Source organism: Phodopus roborovskii, unplaced genomic scaffold (assembly GCF_943737965.1).
Source record: "Phodopus roborovskii unplaced genomic scaffold, PHOROB, whole genome shotgun sequence".
NCBI classification, from domain to species: Eukaryota; Metazoa; Chordata; class Mammalia; order Rodentia; family Cricetidae; genus Phodopus; species Phodopus roborovskii.
The window spans coordinates 77299960-77321144 of record NW_026126418.1 but is presented as its reverse complement, the minus strand read 5'-3'; the positions used below and the strand labels follow the sequence as shown (position 1 = coordinate 77321144).

Genomic DNA, 21185 nt, shown 5'->3' with positions numbered 1-21185 from the left:
CTACAAAGCATGCTCCAGGACAGTCTGGGGTACACAGAGAAACCCCATTTCAAAAAACCAACACACAAATTTTTGGAAAAAAGTTAACTGGAGTTATAATAGGTGTTATTATGAGGGATGTCCTTCTTTATATATGTTTCTTTTATTGGATGATGAATAGAACACTGATTGGCCAATAGAGGCAAGAAGATAGGCAAGGCTAGGAGATGAGGCAGTTCTGGGGAGAGAGGGAGGGAAAGTAGCTTGGAGAGAACCATACTGATAAAGGAGCAACATGCTGTTTTACTGGTAAGCCACAGTCTTGTGGTAATGCACATTAATAGAAATGGGTTTATAATTAAGAAAGTGCTAGCCAGTAAGAAGTCCTAGCCATCGGCCAACAGTTTATAAATTCATATTCATCTTTACCTGTTTATTTGCGGCTAATTGGCTGAGGGACTAGGCTGGAAAGAAAATCTAGCAACAGTGTTACTCATGAAAATAAATTCAAAGTTTATTCTAAACTTAAAAGTGAAATTAAACAATTCACATACAGGAGAAATATTTCTGTTTTCTCGATAAAGGAAAAATCTTTTATATAGAAGGCCATAAAATTAGTTAATAATAAAAGGAAAATGACTGGAATCATATAAAATTCTTATATTCCTAAAGGTGGGACACCTTTATGGTATGGTATGGAAGTGTTTGCAAAACAAGCAAGCAAGCAATCCCCCAAGATGAACAAAACAATTAAAGAGAAATAAAACCTTTGAGGGTAAACACCAGCATGAAAAGCACAGCCTGAACACTCACTAAAGAGCACCAAGTCATAGAAAGACATGTGCAGGACTGAGAAGTTCTCAAATACAGAAAGAGGGAAGACCATGCTCCTCACTGTGAACACATTTTCCTGCTGAGGATATTTCTCAGTGCTCCCTTCATGTCCCGATTCCTCAGACTGTAGATAAAAGGATTCAGCATGGGTGTGACCATAGTGTACAGCACAGACACAATGACATCCTTATCATTAGTGTTATTGGCGGAGGGGAAAAACTATAATCCAATAATGGCTCCGTAGTACAAAGAAACTACACAGAGGTGGGAGCCACATGTAGACAAGGCTTTGCAGATTCCCTTGATGGAAGGAGTTCTCAGGATGCTGGCTCCAATGTGGCCATAAGAGACCAGAATGCATATGAATGGCACAGTAATAACTACCACTGCTAAAGTGAGAATAACTAGCTCATTGATAGTAGTATCTGAGCTGGACAGTTTAAGTAAAGCAGAGAGGTCACAGAAAAAATGGTGGACAATATTGTCTCTAAAGAGAGAGAGACGAGCAAATAGAAGAGTGTGCACAAGGCCATTGGTAGAGGAAAATACCCAGGACACTATCACTAGCAGTACACAGAGGCTCTGACTCATGATGGTGGTATAGTGCAGAGGGTGACAGATGGCCACATACCTGTCATAGGCCATGGAAGTGAGAAGAAAGTTATCAATACACCCAAACAATAAGAAAAATATACCTGGGAAATACACCCAGCATATGAGATGGACTGACTGTGTGTCAGCATATTCATGAGCATCTTAGGAGCTGTGACTGATGAGAAAGAGATGTCTGTGAAGGCCAAGTGGCTGAGGAAGAAGTACATGGGGGTGTGGAGGTGAGAGTCTAGCCTGATGAGCAGGATGATGAGCAGGTTCCCCAGCACCGTGGTCAGGTACATGGCCAGAAAGAGGACAGAGTACATGCCTTGGTCCTCTGGTCTGATGGGAAGCCCCAGGAGGATGAACTCAGATGTGCTGGTCTGGTTATTCTTCATCATTTTGTTCTCTTTAGCTACATATGAAAAGGATGATATGAATGAAGCAGAGGTCATTGCATCTCTTATGGAATTATAGCATGTCTTTTTAATTAGTCAGAATGTATGCTCTAACTGGAATATCTTGAGTTTTTGCCAAATTGTTGGGTTAGTGATTATGTGACTGTGTTATGCCTGCCTAGAAGCCAACTCAAATTGATTGGAGGGAAAAATGGAAAACACCAGAGTGAGTATCAGCTTTCTTCAGGTACAACCAGAGGTGAGGTTAGTCCTTGAAAAAAAAATCTGAGATTTCAAATAAGAGTGTAAGGTAGAGTCACTAAGTAACAAATAGAAATACAGCAAATGACTTCCAGCAAATGGCTGGTAGGACTGACTTAAACCCACCTCCCACTCCCCATCCAAACTTCTAAAATACTTCTTGGATATGATTTATTTCCACTTACCATGTGTAAGCTCCAAAATATCATAATCTACAGGCCAATCTTGGGGGTTTCTAAAGCTGGTGACACACCTCAGGTACTCCATTAATTCTTCCTTTAAGACAGTTCTTTCCTATCCAACAATTCAGTATTCCATCACCAGATACAGGGAAAAGGGAATCCTCATCTCATCCAATACACATTCACAAGTCCTCTGTACATAGTCTCTCTGTTCAGGCTGGTCCATTCTCATTCAAGCCCACAGAAATCCTTAATTCTCCCAGTTACATCCAGAATCTACCAGAGAGGAGGTTCTTTGTGAATGTCTGTCTGGCATAAACATACAGTAGTTCACAAGCTTGGTTTCTTACTTCTGATTCTTAACTAATTTTTGTTATATTACATTACTTATATTTGTAAATATGCTAATTCTTCCTCCTTTTTCAAATTTGTTGACTTTAAACCTACTCATTGTCACAATAATTTCATATTAAGGAAAGAAAACATGTGAAACAGCTACTAAAATACAGACTTGACAATCTCTCAAAAATTATTAGCTCTGAACGTGTTGATTTTTGAGAATTACATAATAATCTTGTCCACGATTTCTTTGAAGAGCTAACTGAAAATTATAGTAAAATATAAAGAAGTATATAAATCATTTCAATTTGATTGAAATATGTTGAAAATGTGTATATTATTTATCCTACTGCATTAAAAATCATGTAATGCTGTTATGAAGATGAACTACACCTTATTTTGATACTTATTTCATAATAATAATACAAACTAATGTATCTCAGTGAAAATGGCAATTATCTATCTGCTGGAGATGTGGGTTATTTGTAATAATTGTTATATTTTAAGTTCTTTTGCACAAATATGTAATATGTGTATAAATCAATTTCTAAAAGTGTAATTAGATAGTACTTATATTTATGATTTTTACATATTGTCCAATTATAAAAAGATAGGGAGACACGGAATTCTATTCCTACATATTCTTTAAAGAAATCTTTAATATAAGGATTTTTCATGAAAATTATTTTTATAAAAAAACATGCTCAGAGAGTACAGAGTGAGGGCATTTGAGGAACAGAAAATTCAAGTCTATAGTTAGCAGGAAAAGATACGAATTAGAGGACTGTCAGGAAGCCTACATGTACAACATCCTTTCTGCTACATTAGAAATCTTCATTTTGTTGTCAGAAACAGGGCCAAACAAAAGTCTAAGTAAAGGTTTTTAGAGGCTTGTCATCTGCTGGTACTGATTGAAACAGAATCTGGGAATTTGAATAGTGATTCCACTAGTAGGTACAAAATAATTCCCCTTTCTATGTGAATTCTTGCAGCACAGAAGACTCAAAATATATTGATTTAGTACAAAATTTGAGAAAATATCCAAGAAGATGATGGAAGTCAAAGAAAAGCAAAGAAATGTATTCCCTAACTTTTCATCTCAAAATTAGATATAAAATCACAGAGAATGAAACTTTGCTGTCACCCTACTATTCTTTCAAATTTTAAATAGATGATCAAGGAAAGTTATTCTACAAGAATATATCTGTCTTGGTGTGTCATGAAGAGCAGTAGACCATAGGGAGAAGTCATACACACTCCAAACACTTACACATAAGGACATCTAAGGTTGCACAGTCATGCTACTTCTCATAAATTCTATTTCCACTCTGATATGGGCCTTTACAATAAGCACAGATACTTTACTTACAAGTTATGAAAGCTTCTTCCATTTCTTTATAGAATGTAGAGAATATAGTGAAACTGGCAGAGTGTACGGTGCTCAGTGATCCACTATGAGTAACAGAAGGTGTGCAGCATGCAGCCTACTGTGAGAGATATACATGGTTGTTCGTGGCCCTGAGAAACCAGTGTGGGTTTCAATTTTCTAGTCCATGATGAGGACCTGGGGGTGATCCTTTATGCCTGGCCCCTGACTAGGGACAAGTTATATATGATTGCATCATTACCTTGGGCTTCTCCAGGGATACAACTGTTTGCTGAAGAAGACCCAAGAGAGTTCATCTTTGGAGGAATTGTGATAAGGCAACTAATAGGTGGTGAGCAAAGGTTATCACTTGCAATTTGGAATTCGAGTTTCTTGTGATATACAAAAATATAAACAGAAAGACTAGTGCCATTTTTTTCTCCAATATGTGAAAACTGAAAGAAAAAGACATCCTGAAAATTGAAAACAATCCACTCTGGGAGAGAGCAGGATAAAAAGATGCAGAAGTGGAGATGATAAAAGGGGGAAACAGAATGTTTACTTGATCAAAGTTCTATGTGTGTATAGGACAAAGTCACAATGAAAGTACTTTGTACACTGGTGTGATTCAATATTTTTAATAAAAATAAATGTTACAGCAATCTATAAAAGTGAAGTTAAAGATCTTTATTTTGAACAGATGCAGCTTCACAAGGATTAAATTTCAAAATGCATTGTTTTAAGTGGACATAGAAAGCAACACATTTAAGTGAAGGGCAGAAATGTATCATTTTTCATTTTAAAACACATGGCAGTTGGTTAATATGTGCCCCTGCATGCTGAATCAATTCAGATTGCCTAGACTTCCTGAGACTCCGGCAGCTACTCCTCAGCTCACATCCAAAGAGACTAAACTGCATGATGAGTAGTTATGTGAAATCACAACACTCCCTGGAATGCTTCGGAAAGCCTCTCACTACTGTTTGCTGGGCTTTATCTTCCTAGGTCCCAGAGATCTCCAATAGGGGTTTTATTCACCAATTTAATCATATTTGTCTGTTATGGCCTTTTTTATAGAAAACTAATCTTGTTTCAGTATGTGAACAGGCTCAGATGCTTGAAGAGGAAAAAAGGATGTACTTGGCTCCCTTCACACTAACACAACTAAAATAGAAAGGGATTGGGACAAAGGTTACAAAGAGAAGCACATACTTAGAGGGAGCTTGACTAACAAGCAATTACAGTAAAATGGAAAAATTGCTTCTGATTACATGGTAAATTCTGAGTCTGGTAATAAGAAAATACTGTGTTTCTGCTAAAATTATACAATGGGGCGAAGACAGCATCTTCAACAAATGGTGATGGCACAATTGGATGAGGGTGTGCAGAAGACTGCAGATAGACTCATGTCTGCCGCCATGCACAAAACTCAAGTCCAAATAGGTCAAAGACCTCAACATCAATCCAGCTACATTGAACCTCTTAGAAGAGAAAGTAGGAGGTACCCTTGAACAAATTGGTATAGGATACCGCTTCCTGAACATAACTCCAGGGGCACAGACACTGAGAGAAACAATTAATAAATGGGACCTCTTCAAACTTAGAAGCTTCTGTAAGGCAAAGGACATAGTCGACAAGACCAAACGGCAGCCCACAGACTGGGAAAAGATTTTCACCAATCCAAAATATACAAAGAACTCAAGAAACTAGTCAACAAAATACCAAATAACCCTATTAAAAATGGGGTACAGAACTGAAGAAAGAATTCTCAATAGAGGAAATCAAAAAGGCTGAAAGACACTTAAGAAAGTGCTCCACATGCTTAGCTATCAGGGAAATGCAAATCAAAACAACTTTGAGATACCATCTTACTCCTGCCAGAATGGCTAAAATTAGAAACACCAATGATGACTCATGTTGGAGAGGATGTGGAGAAATGGGAACACTCCTCCAGTGCTGGTGGGAGTACAAACTCATACAGCCATTTTGGAGATCAGTATGGCAGTTCCTCAGGAAAATTGGAATTAGTTTACCACAGGACCTGGCAATCCCCCTCTTAGGCATGTACCCAAAGGATTCACATCCATGCAACAAAGACATCTGTTCAACTATGTTCATAGCAGCACTATTTGTAATAGCAAGTACCTGGAAGCAACCTAGATGCCCCTCAATTGAAGAGTGGTTAATGAAGATGTGGCACATCTACACAATGGAATAGTACTCTGCAGAAAAAAAAAATAATGGTATCTTGAAATTCACAGGCAAGTGGATGGCACTTGAAGAAACCATCCTGAATGAGGTAACCCAGTCACAAAAAGAAGAACACAGTATGTACTCACTCATATATGGATTTTAGACCTAGATCAAAGGATCACCAGCCTATAATTCACACCACCAGAGGAACTAGGACACAAGGTGTATTCTAAGAGATTCATATAAAGTCCCTCAAAGAACCAGGAAAAGACAAGTACCCAGAGCTCATGGGAAGTGGGGGGGGGGCAGCGAATGGAGAGAGAAGTAGGAGAAAACGAGGGGGAGGAAAGGAAAACATGTGCAACCAGGAAGATTGAGCCTGGTTAGGAATAGAAGATAGTAGAGAGAGAGAGAGAGAGAGAGAGACAGAGACAGAGACAGAGAGAGAGAACATAAAAGAGGGAGCCAATATTGGTTTGAAGATAAAATTGAACACAAAGAAAGGTCTAGAGAACTACAAGACTGCTCCCAACTAACAATCTCAGCTTCCGTGGAAAGGCTATCATAAATGCCCTTCCCGGAGAGTGAGATCAACAACTAACTTCTCCATGGAGCCCTCAACTAATGCCTGTTGAAAACAGGATCAAACACCCATACATAAACACTGAGTCGAACTAGAACCCAGATGCAGATGGAGAGGACAAGACCATGAGGCAGAAACACATAGAGACAGCTTACCTGAACAAGGAGGAGCTAACAGCCACTAGACTGATAGCTGGGAAGCCAGCATGGGACTGACTCAGGCCCCCCTGAATATGGGTCTCAGCCAGAAGGACTGAGCAGTCTAAGGGACCTCAGACAGTGGAGCCAGGATGTATTCCTGGTGCACAAAAGGACTTTGAGAACATATCCCCCTTGGAGGGATAACTGCCTTAATCTAGACACAGGAGTGAAGCCCTAGTCCATACTTCACATGACCCGTCAGATCTACATGACCCCAACTGGATGGCATTCCCCTGCATATGGAATTGGGGTGGTGGGGATGGGAGGGGAGGGTGGTTAGAGTGCATGTGAGAGGGCAGAGAGGGTAAAAGGGAGGGAGGGAGGAAGGGAGGGAGAAAGGGAGGGAGGGAGGGAAGGACAGGGAACTGGGATAGACATGTAAAATAATAAATTAAATTAAAAAAAAAATGCTTTGACTCCAAAATTTAAGTTCAAGGACAAGTTACTGGGGAAAAGGATTTCTATTTTTGTTTCCACAGAAAATGAAAAGATGTGGATTCCTTCCAGACTAATGTGGTTTGATCAAGCCAGACCACCTGAAACAGAGTACCAGGTGATCCTACATTCAAAACAGCTGGACAAAGCAGCCTTACAGACTACAGCCAGGATATCTGAATCTTCTTCGAATCCCCCATGACAGTGCCCCTTATCAGCAGGAAGTAGTTTGGAAAGAACGAGGCCCAAATTCCCAAATATTGTCTATAAATGTTTGTTTTCATTTAAATGGACTTGGTTATATAAAATAAATTTAAAAAAAGAGAAAATACTGTGTTTCAAGTGGATAGGAGAAAGAATTCTGAGTAGTTCCATCTGTATACGTATATGGAAACAATACATGGCACCCAGTAACTATGCATATTTGATGTCAACTAAAACTAAAAATAATAAGAGAAAATTAATTAAAACAAATGCTTAATTATACTTTGAATTAACGTTATTTACAAATATAAACTCTAGCTAAATTATAAAATTAAACACAAATAACACCATGAAACCAATCAGTCCCCAGAAATATAGCATTTTTAAGAAAGGAGAAAAAAATCTTTTCTACTTAAGGACTTTAACATATCAAAAAACAATGAAAACAGTGAGAAAATGAGTTCATAATTGTGAGAAAGGGTTCTATATGCAAAACAAAATGTGTGGATATGTTTCTGAAGAAAACTTACACAAGATTATTAGGGTCAATAAGACAAAGAAATGAATGAAGGAAAGAAGGAAAGGTGGAAGGAAGGGGGAAAAACAGGAGATTTAAAATTACATACATGGAAAGGTGTGCTTAAAAACACAATGCCCCTAATCACTAAGAAACAGCATTTCTGAGAGGAGAGGACATTTGTAGAGAGTGAGTACATCTCAGCTTCCCTTAGTGCAGCAGAAAAATCAAATCACGTAGAAAAAGTTGCTTTTGCAAGCATATTCCTCAAAGCTCCTTTCATATCCCTATTCCTCAGACTGTAAATAAAGGGATTCAGCATGGGTGTGACCATAGTGTACAGCACAGATACAATGACATCCTTATCATTAGTGTTGTTAGATGAGGGGACAAAATATAGTCCAATGATGGCACCATAATAGAGGGAAACCACAGAAAGGTGAGAGCCACATGTGGACAAGGCTTTGCATATTCCCTTGATTGATGGAGTTCTCAGGATAGTGGCTCCAATTCGGCCATAAGAGACCAGGATGCATATGAATGGCACAGTGATGACTAGTGATCCCACAATGAGGATGACCAGCTCATTGATGGAGGTGTCTGAGCTGGACAGCTTAATTAAAGCAGAGAGATCACAGAAGAAGTGGTGGAGAGTGTTACCTGTAAAGAAAGAGAGACGAGCTAAAAGGACTGTGTGCACAAGGGCACCAGCAAAGGATAAGAACCAAGATGCAAAGACCAGTAAGATACACACACTCTGACTCATGATTCTGGTATAATGGAGGGGGTGGCAGATGGCCACATATCTGTCATAGGCCATTGAGGTGAGAAGAAAGCTGTCAAGATCTGCAAAAAATAGGAAAAAATACACCTGGGAAATACACTCAGCATATGAGATAGATTGACTGTGTGTCAGCATATTCATGAGCATCTTAGGAGCTGTGACTGATGAGAAAGAGATGTCTGTGAAGGCCAAGTGGCTGAGGAAGAAGTACATGGGGGTGTGGAGGTGAGAGTCCAGCCTGATGAGCAGGATGATGAGCAGGTTCCCCAGCACCGTGGTCAGGTATGTCACTAGGAACAGGGTACAATACAAGTCTTGGTCCTCTGGCAAGATGGGGAGCCCCAGTAGGATGAACTCAGATGTACTGCTCTCATTCCTTGTGTTCCTCATCTCCTAAAGTAACAATAGTTACATATTAACAATAAATATCAAGAACTAATGAAAGCAATATTAACTTTATCTAAAATTCTCAAACTTTTGAACACTAATGGGAAGTTAGTGACTTAGAAGCCAGTTCAACATATTTTGAGGAACTTTGAAACATAACAATTATCAAATAAGAAAACATTAGCTTTGATGGAATTCTAAGATAGGGAATGGAGTGAAAGGTCAGTTCAGCCATCTATTAACAGCAAAACTAGCCAATGATGTATAATAGTGTGCTAACCTCTTGACCCTCTTCACAACTCTAGAAGCATATTGGCTAATTATTTATATCTGGGACTTTATTGAACTTGAAATAAGCCAGTGGGCATCTGTGAAGCTAGAATATATGTTTTAGATACTTAAGGGCATAGATCTATATCAATAACATGAAGTGACTTCTACACATCCTTCATATCTTCCCCATTCCAGCATCTCTAATGGTCTGTCACTCTTTCTAAAACAGTTTTCATGGAATATGCATAAAAGGTCTGTGTCACTTTTGAGTTTTCTTGTGTGTTCTCTCCAACAACCTAATTTTTCTTTTTCAGGTTCATAGGATTCAACTTCTCTAGCTACATCTGGAATCTGCCAAGAAAACACTTGGTCCCTGTCTAATGTAATCCACTGGTCCTAATATGGATTTCTTTTGTTAATTACTCATAAGTGATATTTTCTTTTGTTGTGTTGCTAACATTTCACTTATTATTGTTGCCCTCTTTATTGGTTGAAATTATAACTTTTCATGAGAACATCAAAACATAATAGTAAATAAAATGTGCTAATCTGTGAAACACATATCCATGTTTCATAAATAAAATAAATCTGAGTGCTTTTGCTTGAAAGCCCAAGTTTGAACTAATCACTTATGTGAGAAGGGGGAATTAAAGTTTGTGTTACTACTCCAATATTTCTGTCTTTGTTGAAATTATCTTCAAAGTCTTTACATTGTCCAGTCCACTCTATACATACTCTTATGTCATTTTGTTACCAGAGATTAATTATTCATTCAGTTATATCACCCATCACTGTGTTTGTAATAATCAGTTTTTCATAATGAAACAATAATTATCAAGTTTTGGACATTGAGTTCCATTATTTTTTGCAATTTCCAGTATTACAACAAGCATCATTATCCAATACCTTTTTTAAAAAAGCACAAATGATAAATTTTCAGAATTAGAATTAAGGGACTGTTTTTATTCATGATTTTCATAAACCACCAAACACAAGAGGTTGTAGTTGGTGAGAAAGGCTATTCTTACATGTTCTGTGAAAGGAGTCATGATAGTTCAGTGTTTATAGAGGGCAGGAATTGGGCATTAGGGGGATAGAAGAAAGTCAAGACCATGATCAGTTTAGTAAATCAATGGAATTGGAATATTACTGAAAAGCAGGTGTATATAAGGCCATCTATGGTACAAAAGAGAGTTTCAATTCTCCATCTAAAACATTATTATGTACAAGGGAAGTTTTGAGTAAAGAAGTGGCTGAGAGCTTTAAACATTATACTGTTTAGTGAATAGGAGTGGGGTTACAGCAAAGCCAGGTATCAGAAGAAGCTGAACAGAGAGGGGGCTGTTGCCCCAGTTTAGATACAATATACTTACTGCATACACTTGAGTTTGTCAGTGGCAATGGATAAAGTTGCAGAGATTTAATATCAAATTTGGAAGAGAACTAGCAAGAGTTGATGGAGAATGAAGACAAACAAAGAATATTGCATCCTTCTTCCCCTGGATTAGGCACTATATGAGACTGAGATAAATTGTTCTACATGGAGCTACTGTGCTATCCTCTCTTCTCAAACTTTAGATAAATACTTGATTCATGATAAATAACTGTACATATGTCTGTGGTGTGGAGAAGAAAATCCTAAAGATAGTAGTACACAAAGCACATGTGCATTCAAATACACATACTCATACTACAGAGGACAAATTCTCCCCCTGCTTTGGCATGGCTCCTTAGATGATAAACACAGATACCTTCAATTTCAAGGCATGAGAAGATCCCTTCATTTCTCTCTAGAAGACATGTAAGACATTGTAATAAGTAGAGTCTCTAAGGGACAGAATGTTCTATACTGGCAGTCAGAAGCCTTGCCAGGTAAGAACAAAACAAGGTTAGCTATACCACTGAAACATATGCTTGCAGCTCTTGAGAATTTGGTATGAATTATAATTTTACAAACAACAGAAAGGATCCCAGAGGATAACACTGCCATCTTGAGTCTAAATTAAAGACAGGATGTAATTGCTACATTTCCATTGCCTCTTTGGGGAAAAACTACTTGTTGAAGAAGTAAAGGAGAGTTTGTAATCCCTGGAGAAATAAAACTAATAGCAACAGGGAAGCCTGTAGGAAATTTAGGTACATAAAACATTTTAGCACCTTATTTATCCTGGGGGAAATGAGCAAAGCTGGTGGTTGAGTGTGGTAACCAAAGTTCAGAACCCAATGACACCTCAAAATGACAGAAATACATCACTCTGAACAGAAGAGTGAGATGTTCATATCTCACCATCACTCACAACCCTGGGAAAGAGCATGGTTCCTGGAAAACTCAGTATTGTCTTCAAAATCAGAGGGATTGGTGTTACACAGATGCGATCCTCACAGATCCAGAAGATAGTCATCACTATAACTTTCAACTCAGCCCTGATGGGAGATGTCATTCTGTAAATATATGTCTCCTATTGGTTAATGAATAAAGCACTGTTGGCCAATAGGAAAGCAAAACAGGCAAGACTAGGAGACTAGGAGGGGAGAAGAAGTAGTAGAGGAGAGTCAAGATGGTGGACTGAGAGAGAAGAATGCCAGCCACTCTCTCCGGTAAGATGAAAGCACATGGAAGTACTTAGATTAATAGAAACGGATTACTATTTAAGACAGATCTAGCCGATAAGAAATTAGTAACTGGGGCTAGAGGTGAGTCTGGGACCAATTCAGGCGGCGTCTCCCATACACCCTCCCCCAGAACTCCCTGGGTTGGCCCCAGATACCCCTGCTACTGGGTCGTGTCTCCATCAAGAGTGTTCTTGGAGCTCTGATACACCACCACCCACCGCCAACAAGATCTTGCCCTCCCCCTACCCTGTGCCCTACATGCCCACTGTCCCACCACTCTGGGTGAGCACTAGGACAAAGGGTAGAGCCAACAGTCCAGACAACTTAGGGGAACTTCAGGGAGCACCTCTGAACACAGGAGACCTGCCTATCCACATGGGACCACCTGTAACTTCTACCTGCTTGGTCTCTGACCCCCACTGCCGGTTCTCTACTGGAGTCCCGGGCCCCTCCCAGAGATCTGCCTATCTCTGTGGGACCACTCTGAGTCCCTGCCTCCAGATCCTTGACCCCCATAGCAGGGCCTCTGCTAAATAGGCCTCAGCTAGGGAGTACCAGGCCCAGGCTACATCTGCCTATAGGCACAAGGAACATCCAGAGTCCCAGCCTTCAGGATCTTTGACCCCCATCGTCAGTCTTCTCCTGGAGCCTGATTGCTGATCCCCATCCCCGGGCCCCTGCCTATGGAGATACCTCCTAGAGAGCTTGGGCCACACAGAGCTACAGACATCGAACCTCTGACCAACATAAGCCCACCGGGAAAGTACCATACAGAGAGGAAGAGACCCCACCACACCTACTGGAAGAAGCTATGGGAAGACTGCAAAACAAGAAAACACCTAACAACACAAAGGCAAGCATGACACCACCAGAATCTAGGGAATCTATACCAACTAGACCGGAACACAACAAAACAGAGGAACCAGAAGGGAACAACTTAAAAATCACCATCATAAAAATGATAGAGGCCCTCAAAGAAGATGTGAGAAAATCCCTTAAAGAAATGGAGGAAAAACAAACAAAAAAGTGGAAGAAATGAACAAATTCCTTAAGGAAAGTACAGAAAGCCAAGAAAAAACAATTAACCAGGTGAAGGAAACGGTTCAAGACTTGAAAACTGAAATTGAGAAAATAAAGGCAACACAAACGGAAGGAATGCTGGAAATAGAAAAGCTGGGCAAAAAACCGGCAACTACGGACACAAGCATAACCAACAGAATTCAAGAGATGGAAGAGAATCTCAGGTGCAGAAGATAAACAAGAGGAAATAGATTCATCGACCAAAGAAAATCATAAAACATCCAGGAAATGTGGGACACCAAGAAAAGGCCAAACCTAAGAATAATAGGCATAGAGGAAGGTGAGGAAGCCCAACTCAAAGGTGCCGAAAACATATTCAACAAAATCACCAAGGAAAACTTTCCCAATCTGAAGAAGGACATGCCCATGAAAGTACAAGAAACATACCGAACCTCAAATAGGCTGGACCAAAGAAAAAAGACCCCTCGACATATAATAATCAAAACACCTAGCATACAGAATAAAGAAAGAATATTAAGAGCAGTGAAGGAAAAAGGACAGGTAACATATAAAGGCAGACCTATCAAAATTACACCTGACTTCTCCATGGAAACCCTCAAGGCCAGAAGGTCCTGGATAGATGTCCTAAAAGTATTAAGAGAACACGGATGCCAGCCTAGGCTACTATATCCAGCAAAACTCTCAATCAATATAGACGGAGAGAACAAGATATTTAATGACAAAACCAGATTTTCCCAATATGTATCTACAAATCCAGCCCTACAGAAAGTATTAGAAGGAAAACTCCAACCCAAGGAAGGTAACTACACCCACAAAAATGTAGGTAACAGATAATCCAACTATATCAGAAACCAAGGGTAAAGCAGAACAAATATATTCACAATACCACTGCCAACAACAAACCTAAAACAAACAAGCATCAACAATCAATGGTCCTTACTCACCCTCAACATTAATGGTCTTAACTCACCTATAAAAAGACACAGGCTAACAGAATGGATACAAAGACAGAATCCATCCTTCTGCTGCATACAAGAAACACATCTAAGCTTCAAAGATAGACATTACCTCAGGGTAAAGAGTTGGGAAAAGATTTTCCAATCAAATGGAAATAAGAAGCAAAATTTATTGTCTTATTGTTGATATGTATTGTGAAAATCTGGCTCTGTCGTTGAATATCTTGTTTTCTCTGTCTATAGCGATTGGGAGTTTTGCTTGTTATAGTAGCCTGGGATGGTATGTGTGGGCTGTTAATATTTGTAGACCATCTATCTAGGATCTTCTGGCCTTGAGAGTTTCCATGGAGAAGTTAGGTGTAATTTTGATAGGTCTGACTTTATATGTTACCTGTCATTTTTCCTTTGCTGCCCTTAATATTCTTTCTTTATTCCGTATGTTAGGTGTTTTGATTATTATGTGTCGAGGGGTCTATTCTTTTTTTTTTCTGGTGTGGGGGCTCCAGTCTATTTGGTGTTCAATATTCTTCTTGTACTTTCATGGGCATGTCCTTCTTCAGTTTGGGAAAGTTCTCTTCAATGATTTTGTTGAATATGTTTTCAGCACCTTTGAGCTGGGCTTCCTCACCTTCCTCTATGCCTATTATTCTTAGGTTTGGCCTTTTCATAGTGTCCCACATTTCCTGGATGTTTTGTGTTAAGGATTTGTTGGATTAGATTTTCTTGGTAGATGTATATATTTCCTCTAGTTTATCTTCAGCATCTGAGAATCTCTCTTCGATCTCTTGTATTCTGATGGTTATCCTTGCTTTTTTAAGTCATTTTCTTCTGCTTTGGTGTGTTCTGCTTTGATGTAGTTAGTGTAGAGTCCCCAGATTCTAGTGGTGTTATACTGGTCTATTTTTGGGTGTTTTCTTGTATTGCTGTCTTCCCATCACTTCTTCTAGTGGATGCAGGTGGAGTCTCTCTTTCTCTACCCTGTTTTCCCCGTGGGTGTAGGTGGGTCAGGAGTCCGATATGTGCAAGTCAGATAATTCAAGCCTTCTTGGATGTCTCTCCTCTAGCAGAGGGCAGGGGGTAGGGTCCAAAGATCAGGAGAGGGTGGCCTCAAGGTTGTCCTCTGACAGAGTGAGGGAGGTAATGGTATCCCTAGATGAGGCCAGTGTGGCTTTAAGGTGGTCCTTCGTGAATAGGCAGTTCCGGTGTGCTTAGGAGAGACCCTGGAAGTTCCATGGACTCTGGCTCTTGCTGACCCGGAGCAGAGGGCTAGCAGGACAAAATGTGGGGGAATACAGGCACTGGGTGGTGTTTGGAGTAGAGTACCAGGACTGTACTATCCAGGGCCAGGATACAGCAGGGAGCGAGATGCAGAGCTAACCCAGGTAGTTTCCAGGGAAGGATGTGGGGGGGATTCGGCTTGAAGTAGTCCCAGACTCACCTCTGGCAGAGCACATGAGGTGATGGGAGTGCAGCTTCAAGTTGGTCCCGTTGGGATAGGTGTGCCCGGTGTGCTCAGAGCAGACCCAGGAAGTTCCACAGAGGTGGAGGCATTGTTGGACCTGTACTCTGGTCCAATTCTCACCAGCAGGATCTATTCTTTTCTGTTTGAGGGGCCTGTCTACTAGCTTCCAAAAAGCTCACATAGAGTCTTATTCTTACTTTTGAATGCCTTAGCTTGACTTGTTTCTTACCATCTTTTCTTAACTAAAGTTATACCATCTATTCGTTTTTTATGGGCTTTTACCTTTCTCTATTCTATATACATTTATTTATTTCTTACCCCATACTTGCCGTGTGTCTGGCCCCTGATGTCTTCCTCTTCCTTCTCAATATTCTCATTTTCTCTCTATTCTTTAATTTGAAAGACTATTTTTTCTTCTTTTACATATTATTCCCATTTCCCTTTTCCTCCCATCCTCCCATGCCCTTATCCCCCCATTCCACATCCACTTCCCAGGGAGGGTGAGGCCTTCCATGAGGATACATTTTCAGTTTCTAGTTATTATCCATGCATGCCAGCCCACACTCACTCTTTCTCCTGTCTTCTTATAGGCTTGACTAGCCTAGCTGGACATGCTGCAGCTAGCAGGGAGTGAGTAATTTGCCCTTGCCTTCTGTGCTGCAGTTTCCTTACTCCAGCTGCCCGGCGTGGTCTGTTCCACAACTGCTTGCTAATGCTTATGCTAATAACTGACTTATTCCCGCAGTTCCCGTGGCCTGCTGGCTCCATGGGTCCGTGATTCGTGATTCATGTGAGCCTTGCCTTTCTCCTTTTCTGAAAAAAAGAAAACACACACACACACACACACACACACACACACACACACACACACACACACACACACACACACACACACACACACACACACACACACACACACACACACACTTGATTTGAATCTGCTGCAAATTTTGCTTGGAGTTTGCAGAATCTAGCACATTAGAAACGTCCTAGTGGGAGAGAGATCATCTCGCCATCAGATGCTATTTGGCGTTACACCTCCACCACCTGCTGGCCAAAGATAGTTACTACAAGTTGAGGTCTGGGACAAAGACATTACTGAAGGTAATTACTGCATTCTTTGTATTTTAAGCTAATAATAATAAATAAGATTAACCACTAATACCAACGAAAGATAATCTTACAATTCAGGACGTTAAGAATCTTTGTCCTTTATATGGATGGGATTTTAGAAGAGGTTTATGACCTACCTGGAATATACTTATTCTTAATGATAGCAATTAGTCTCATAATCCACCTAATATCCTTAGAAAAGGAGTTTGAGAACAGAGCAAGGAATAAGAAATTTATACAAACCATACAGATTTTACAGACAAGAAATGAGAACTTTGAAAAGGGGATTCAGAACATTGAAAATGGCAATGGACATCTGACAATGAGAATGCAAATGTGAAACATAAAAATAACCAACTAACAAGAAAAATTTGTTCCATGTTTAGTGATTCGAAAAATAAAATAGAAGAAATGGAACATAACATTGAACTATCAGGAAAAAATGTGTGCCATGTCTAATGATTCAACATGCAGAATAGCAAAAATTGAACATAACTTTAAAATACTTACAGAAAAATCTTGTTCCATGTCTAATGATTCAACACATAAAATACAAAGACCGAAACCTAAGATTGAAATTCTAACAGAAAGAATTTGTTCAATGTCTGAAACTAATGACAATCTAGCAGGTAGAACATTGTTTCTGGAAGGCAGTTTACATGCCATTTAAATTATATCTAAGGATGAGAATATTAAATGTTTAGAATCATATATAAATCAAGAGAACAAAAATCTGACTGATTCAATAAAATCTTTAGAAACATATATGGTCCAGGAAGTTCAAGCACACAGAGAAACAATGGTAAATAGGTTACAGTCTTAGAATATCTTTAATCTGGTACACCAGAAGCAGAGACACAAATGATAGGGCAGGAAAATGATTTAATATTACCTGCACCTTTCAGAGTCAGGTCGTTATGTCATCTCATATGGGCTTCCCTGTGACTGTTACTGAAAAACCAACAATAAAAACACTCAAAAGGTTTTATTGGATGTAAGTGGGAACCAATATCTATGAAATATTTAAAAGATATAAAGGAAGCAGTAATTGCTCATGGCATGCACTCACCATATGTGAGGCAATTAGTAGAGTTTTGGGCAAAGGGTAATAGGGTGATCCCTAAGGACTGGGGACAATTAATATCAGCTGACCTTGAAATTCATCTCAAATAGAATGGAGGGCTTTATGGAGAGAAGTAGCCAAAGCTCTTGAACGTCAAGGCATAAAGAAAGGTTATAAAGCACCCCAAGATAAAATTATTGGTGAGGATCTTTATGCTGATCCAGAAACTCAAGCTGTGTATGATGAACACATCTTGTCTTTATGCTGTACAGCAGCTTTGAATGCTTGGGATAAGGTTCATGAACCAGGGCAGAGAACTGAACCCTATACCAAGGGGTTTCAGGAACCAAGTGAACATTATACTGCATCTTTGCAAAAATTGTCTATAGCAGTACAAATAGGGGTAGCAGGTACAGAAGCAGGTACAGAATATTCAGAGAATCTTTATCTTATTAGAATACAAATCCACAATGCAAAAAAGGTGATTTGGCCTTTAAAGATCAAAACAGCACCATTGGATTAATGGATCCTGCATAAGTAACATCGAATATGGCGATTATGACACTGAAGCTCAGGTAGAAAAAGCAATCTCCGAAGGTTTAAAAAGACATCAAAAATTGTGGTAAAATAGGATGTCTATAAAGAAATTGTAGGCAAGACATTCCTAAAAATAATGCTTCTTCTAGGAATGGATAAAACAGAAGGCTTCAACATTCTGGATTATGTAGAAGATATGGCAAATGCCGACACTGAACCAATGAATGTAGATTGACCAGGGACAAGCAAGGGAAGCCTTTACAATTGGAAAACTCCTTGGTGGGGGGCTCTCCAAGGCCCCATGTTGTTCAGTCATTCCCAGTCACTGTGGAGAGCAATCCTTCCCAGGATGATTAGAAAAGCCAGTGCCTATCATGAAAACTCACACCACTCTGGATGACAGATTAGCTATGGAAGACGAGTCAAACATTCAATGGAAGAAACAAAAAAACGTATATTTTGGCAAACATCTATAAATGATCAATGACTTAAATTAAGAGTACAAATAAATAACATTATGCTAATAAGTTTGGTAGACATGATGGTGGATATAACTATTATAACTCAAAGGCCTCCAAGATGGCCCCTGCCGGAGGCATATGTTCAATTCTTAGGGATTGGAACCCTATCTCAAGTAAAACAAAGCATGAGATGGGTTGAATGTTTAGGGCCAGAAGGATAAAAAGGAAGGCTGAGACCATATGTGACCGATATAGCAATGAATCTATGGGGTCATGATCTATTGCAGCAGTGGAATATCCAGATTAACATTCCTCCAGTATTCGATATGAACCATAAACAAACTAATGGTTGTAGAAAATATATTGTAAAGCACTATACAACACAGACACCAAATATCCAGGCTGAACAAAAACAGAATACAAGTGTCAAACTAACAGAGAAACCTAAACCCTACCCTTAAAGTGGCTAACAGTTGAACCTGTCTGGGTGGAGCAATGGCCTGTGACCTCTGAGAAGCTAAAGGCCATAGAAAAGCTGGCTCAGGAACAGCTAAATGCTGGACATGTTGAAGAATCTACCAGCCCCTGGAATTTTCCTGTATTTGTTGTCAAAAAGAAATCTGGAAAATGGAGAACGTTTACAGACCTGAAAACAATCAATAAGGTAATTCAGCCAATACAGCTTGGAATGCTCTTGCCTTCTATGATACCAAAAGAATGGCCTATTATAGTTATTAATTTAAAATATTGCTTCTTTGTCATAACTTTACAAGAAAAAATAAGGAAAAATTTGCCTCCATGATACCTACTTAACAATTCTCAGCCAGTCAAGAGATATCAATGGAAAGTCTTGCCACAGGGAATATTAAATAGTCCCACCCTGTGCCATTATTTTATGCAAAAACCACTGGAAAGAATTCATAAACAGTTTCCACAATCCATATATGGATGATATAAGGCAGAAACATTAGAAAAATGTTTGAGGAAGTAAATGAAGTTTTACCTCACTGGGGATTACAAATTACTCCCAAAAATACAAAGAGGAGATTCTATCAATTACTTAGGATATAGAATTGATCTACAGAAAATTAGACCACAAAAAATACAGATCAAGAGACATCAATACCAGACACTCAGTGATCTCCAAAAATTATTAGGAGATATTTCTCAACTACAGACCATTATTGGAGTAGAAGGGCATGATTTGAAAAACTCAAAAAGGGCCCTAAAAGGGGACAAGGACTTAAATAGTCCACTAATATTATCAACTGAAGCTGAAAAGGAACTATCCAAAACTAGACTGCATTCTGGTTATATTACCAACTGGGGAATACCCTTCAGGGATTTTGATGCAAAGGGAAGATATCATATTAAAATGGGTATTTCTACCACATAAGCATAATAAAAAACTAAAAACATATATAGAAAAGATTTCTGATTTTATTTTAAAAGGTAAATTAAGACTTCTTCAACTGACAGGAAGGGACCCAGCAGAAATTATAGTATGTTTAACTAATGAGGAAATGTTTTACTTATGGAAGGATAATGAATATTGACAAAGGGCTTGCAATAACTTTTTGGGAACAATTAGCAACAATTGTCACAAAAGTGAGAGGATAAAATTTATGAAGAAAACCATTTGGATCCTTCCATGCATTGTTAAAAAAAACACCAATCTCAGCAGTTGCTACATTCTACATTGATAGAAACAAATCGGGTAACACAGGATATAAATCAGGAAATATAAGTAAAGTAGTTCAAAGCCCTTATAACAAAAGGCAGAATAGTATATCATTTTCATGGTACTTATGAATTTTACAGAACCTCTCAATATAGTTACCAACTCCCAATACACAGAGAGTTGCTTACACATCAAAACTGCTGAATTTATTCCTGATGATACAGAATAAACTTCATTGTTTATGCAATTACAAGAAACAATCAGGAACAGGATTCATGATATATATATATATATATATATATATATATATATATATATCATCCCATACTGGTCTGCCAGATCCTCTAACACAATGATGAAATTGATCATTTGTTAAGAGGAAGTGTGCTGGAGGCCTCAGAATTTCATTAAAAAAAAAAAAACACCATGTGGGATCCTGCTGCTCCTGTCTCCGGTCCCCATTGAGAGCACCCTTGGAGCTCTGATACACCCCCACCCATCCCCACCGCCAGCCTACCCCCCCTACCCTGTGCCCTACCCCACCCACGGTCCTGCCGCTCTGGTTGAGAACTGGGACAGAGGGCGGAGCCAACAGTCCACCCTACTTTGGAGACTTCTCACAGCAACTCTGAACAAAGGAGACCTGACTATCCACGCAGGACCACCCGTAATTTCCACCAGCTTGGTCTCTGACCCCGCCTCCAGTCCTCAGCTGGAGTCCCAGGCCCC

The 21185-nt window shown here is 39.3% G+C and overlaps 2 protein-coding genes across 2 annotated transcripts; both read right to left on the bottom strand.

Annotated features, from left to right (window-relative positions):
• Positions 1–870: 870 nt before the first annotated feature.
• LOC127222836 (olfactory receptor 50-like) lies at positions 871–1808 on the bottom strand. Its single transcript, XM_051185329.1, is given in 2 exon segments — positions 871–1499; positions 1502–1808. Coding segments are annotated over 2 exon segments (936 nt in total).
• A 6509-nt stretch (positions 1809–8317) lies between these two features.
• Positions 8318–9262, bottom strand: LOC127222835 (olfactory receptor 50). Its single transcript, XM_051185328.1, has one exon. The coding sequence runs from the start codon at positions 9257–9259 to the stop codon at positions 8318–8320; it is 942 nt and encodes a 313-aa protein (XP_051041285.1). The 5' UTR covers positions 9260–9262.
• Positions 9263–21185: the final 11923 nt, after the last annotated feature.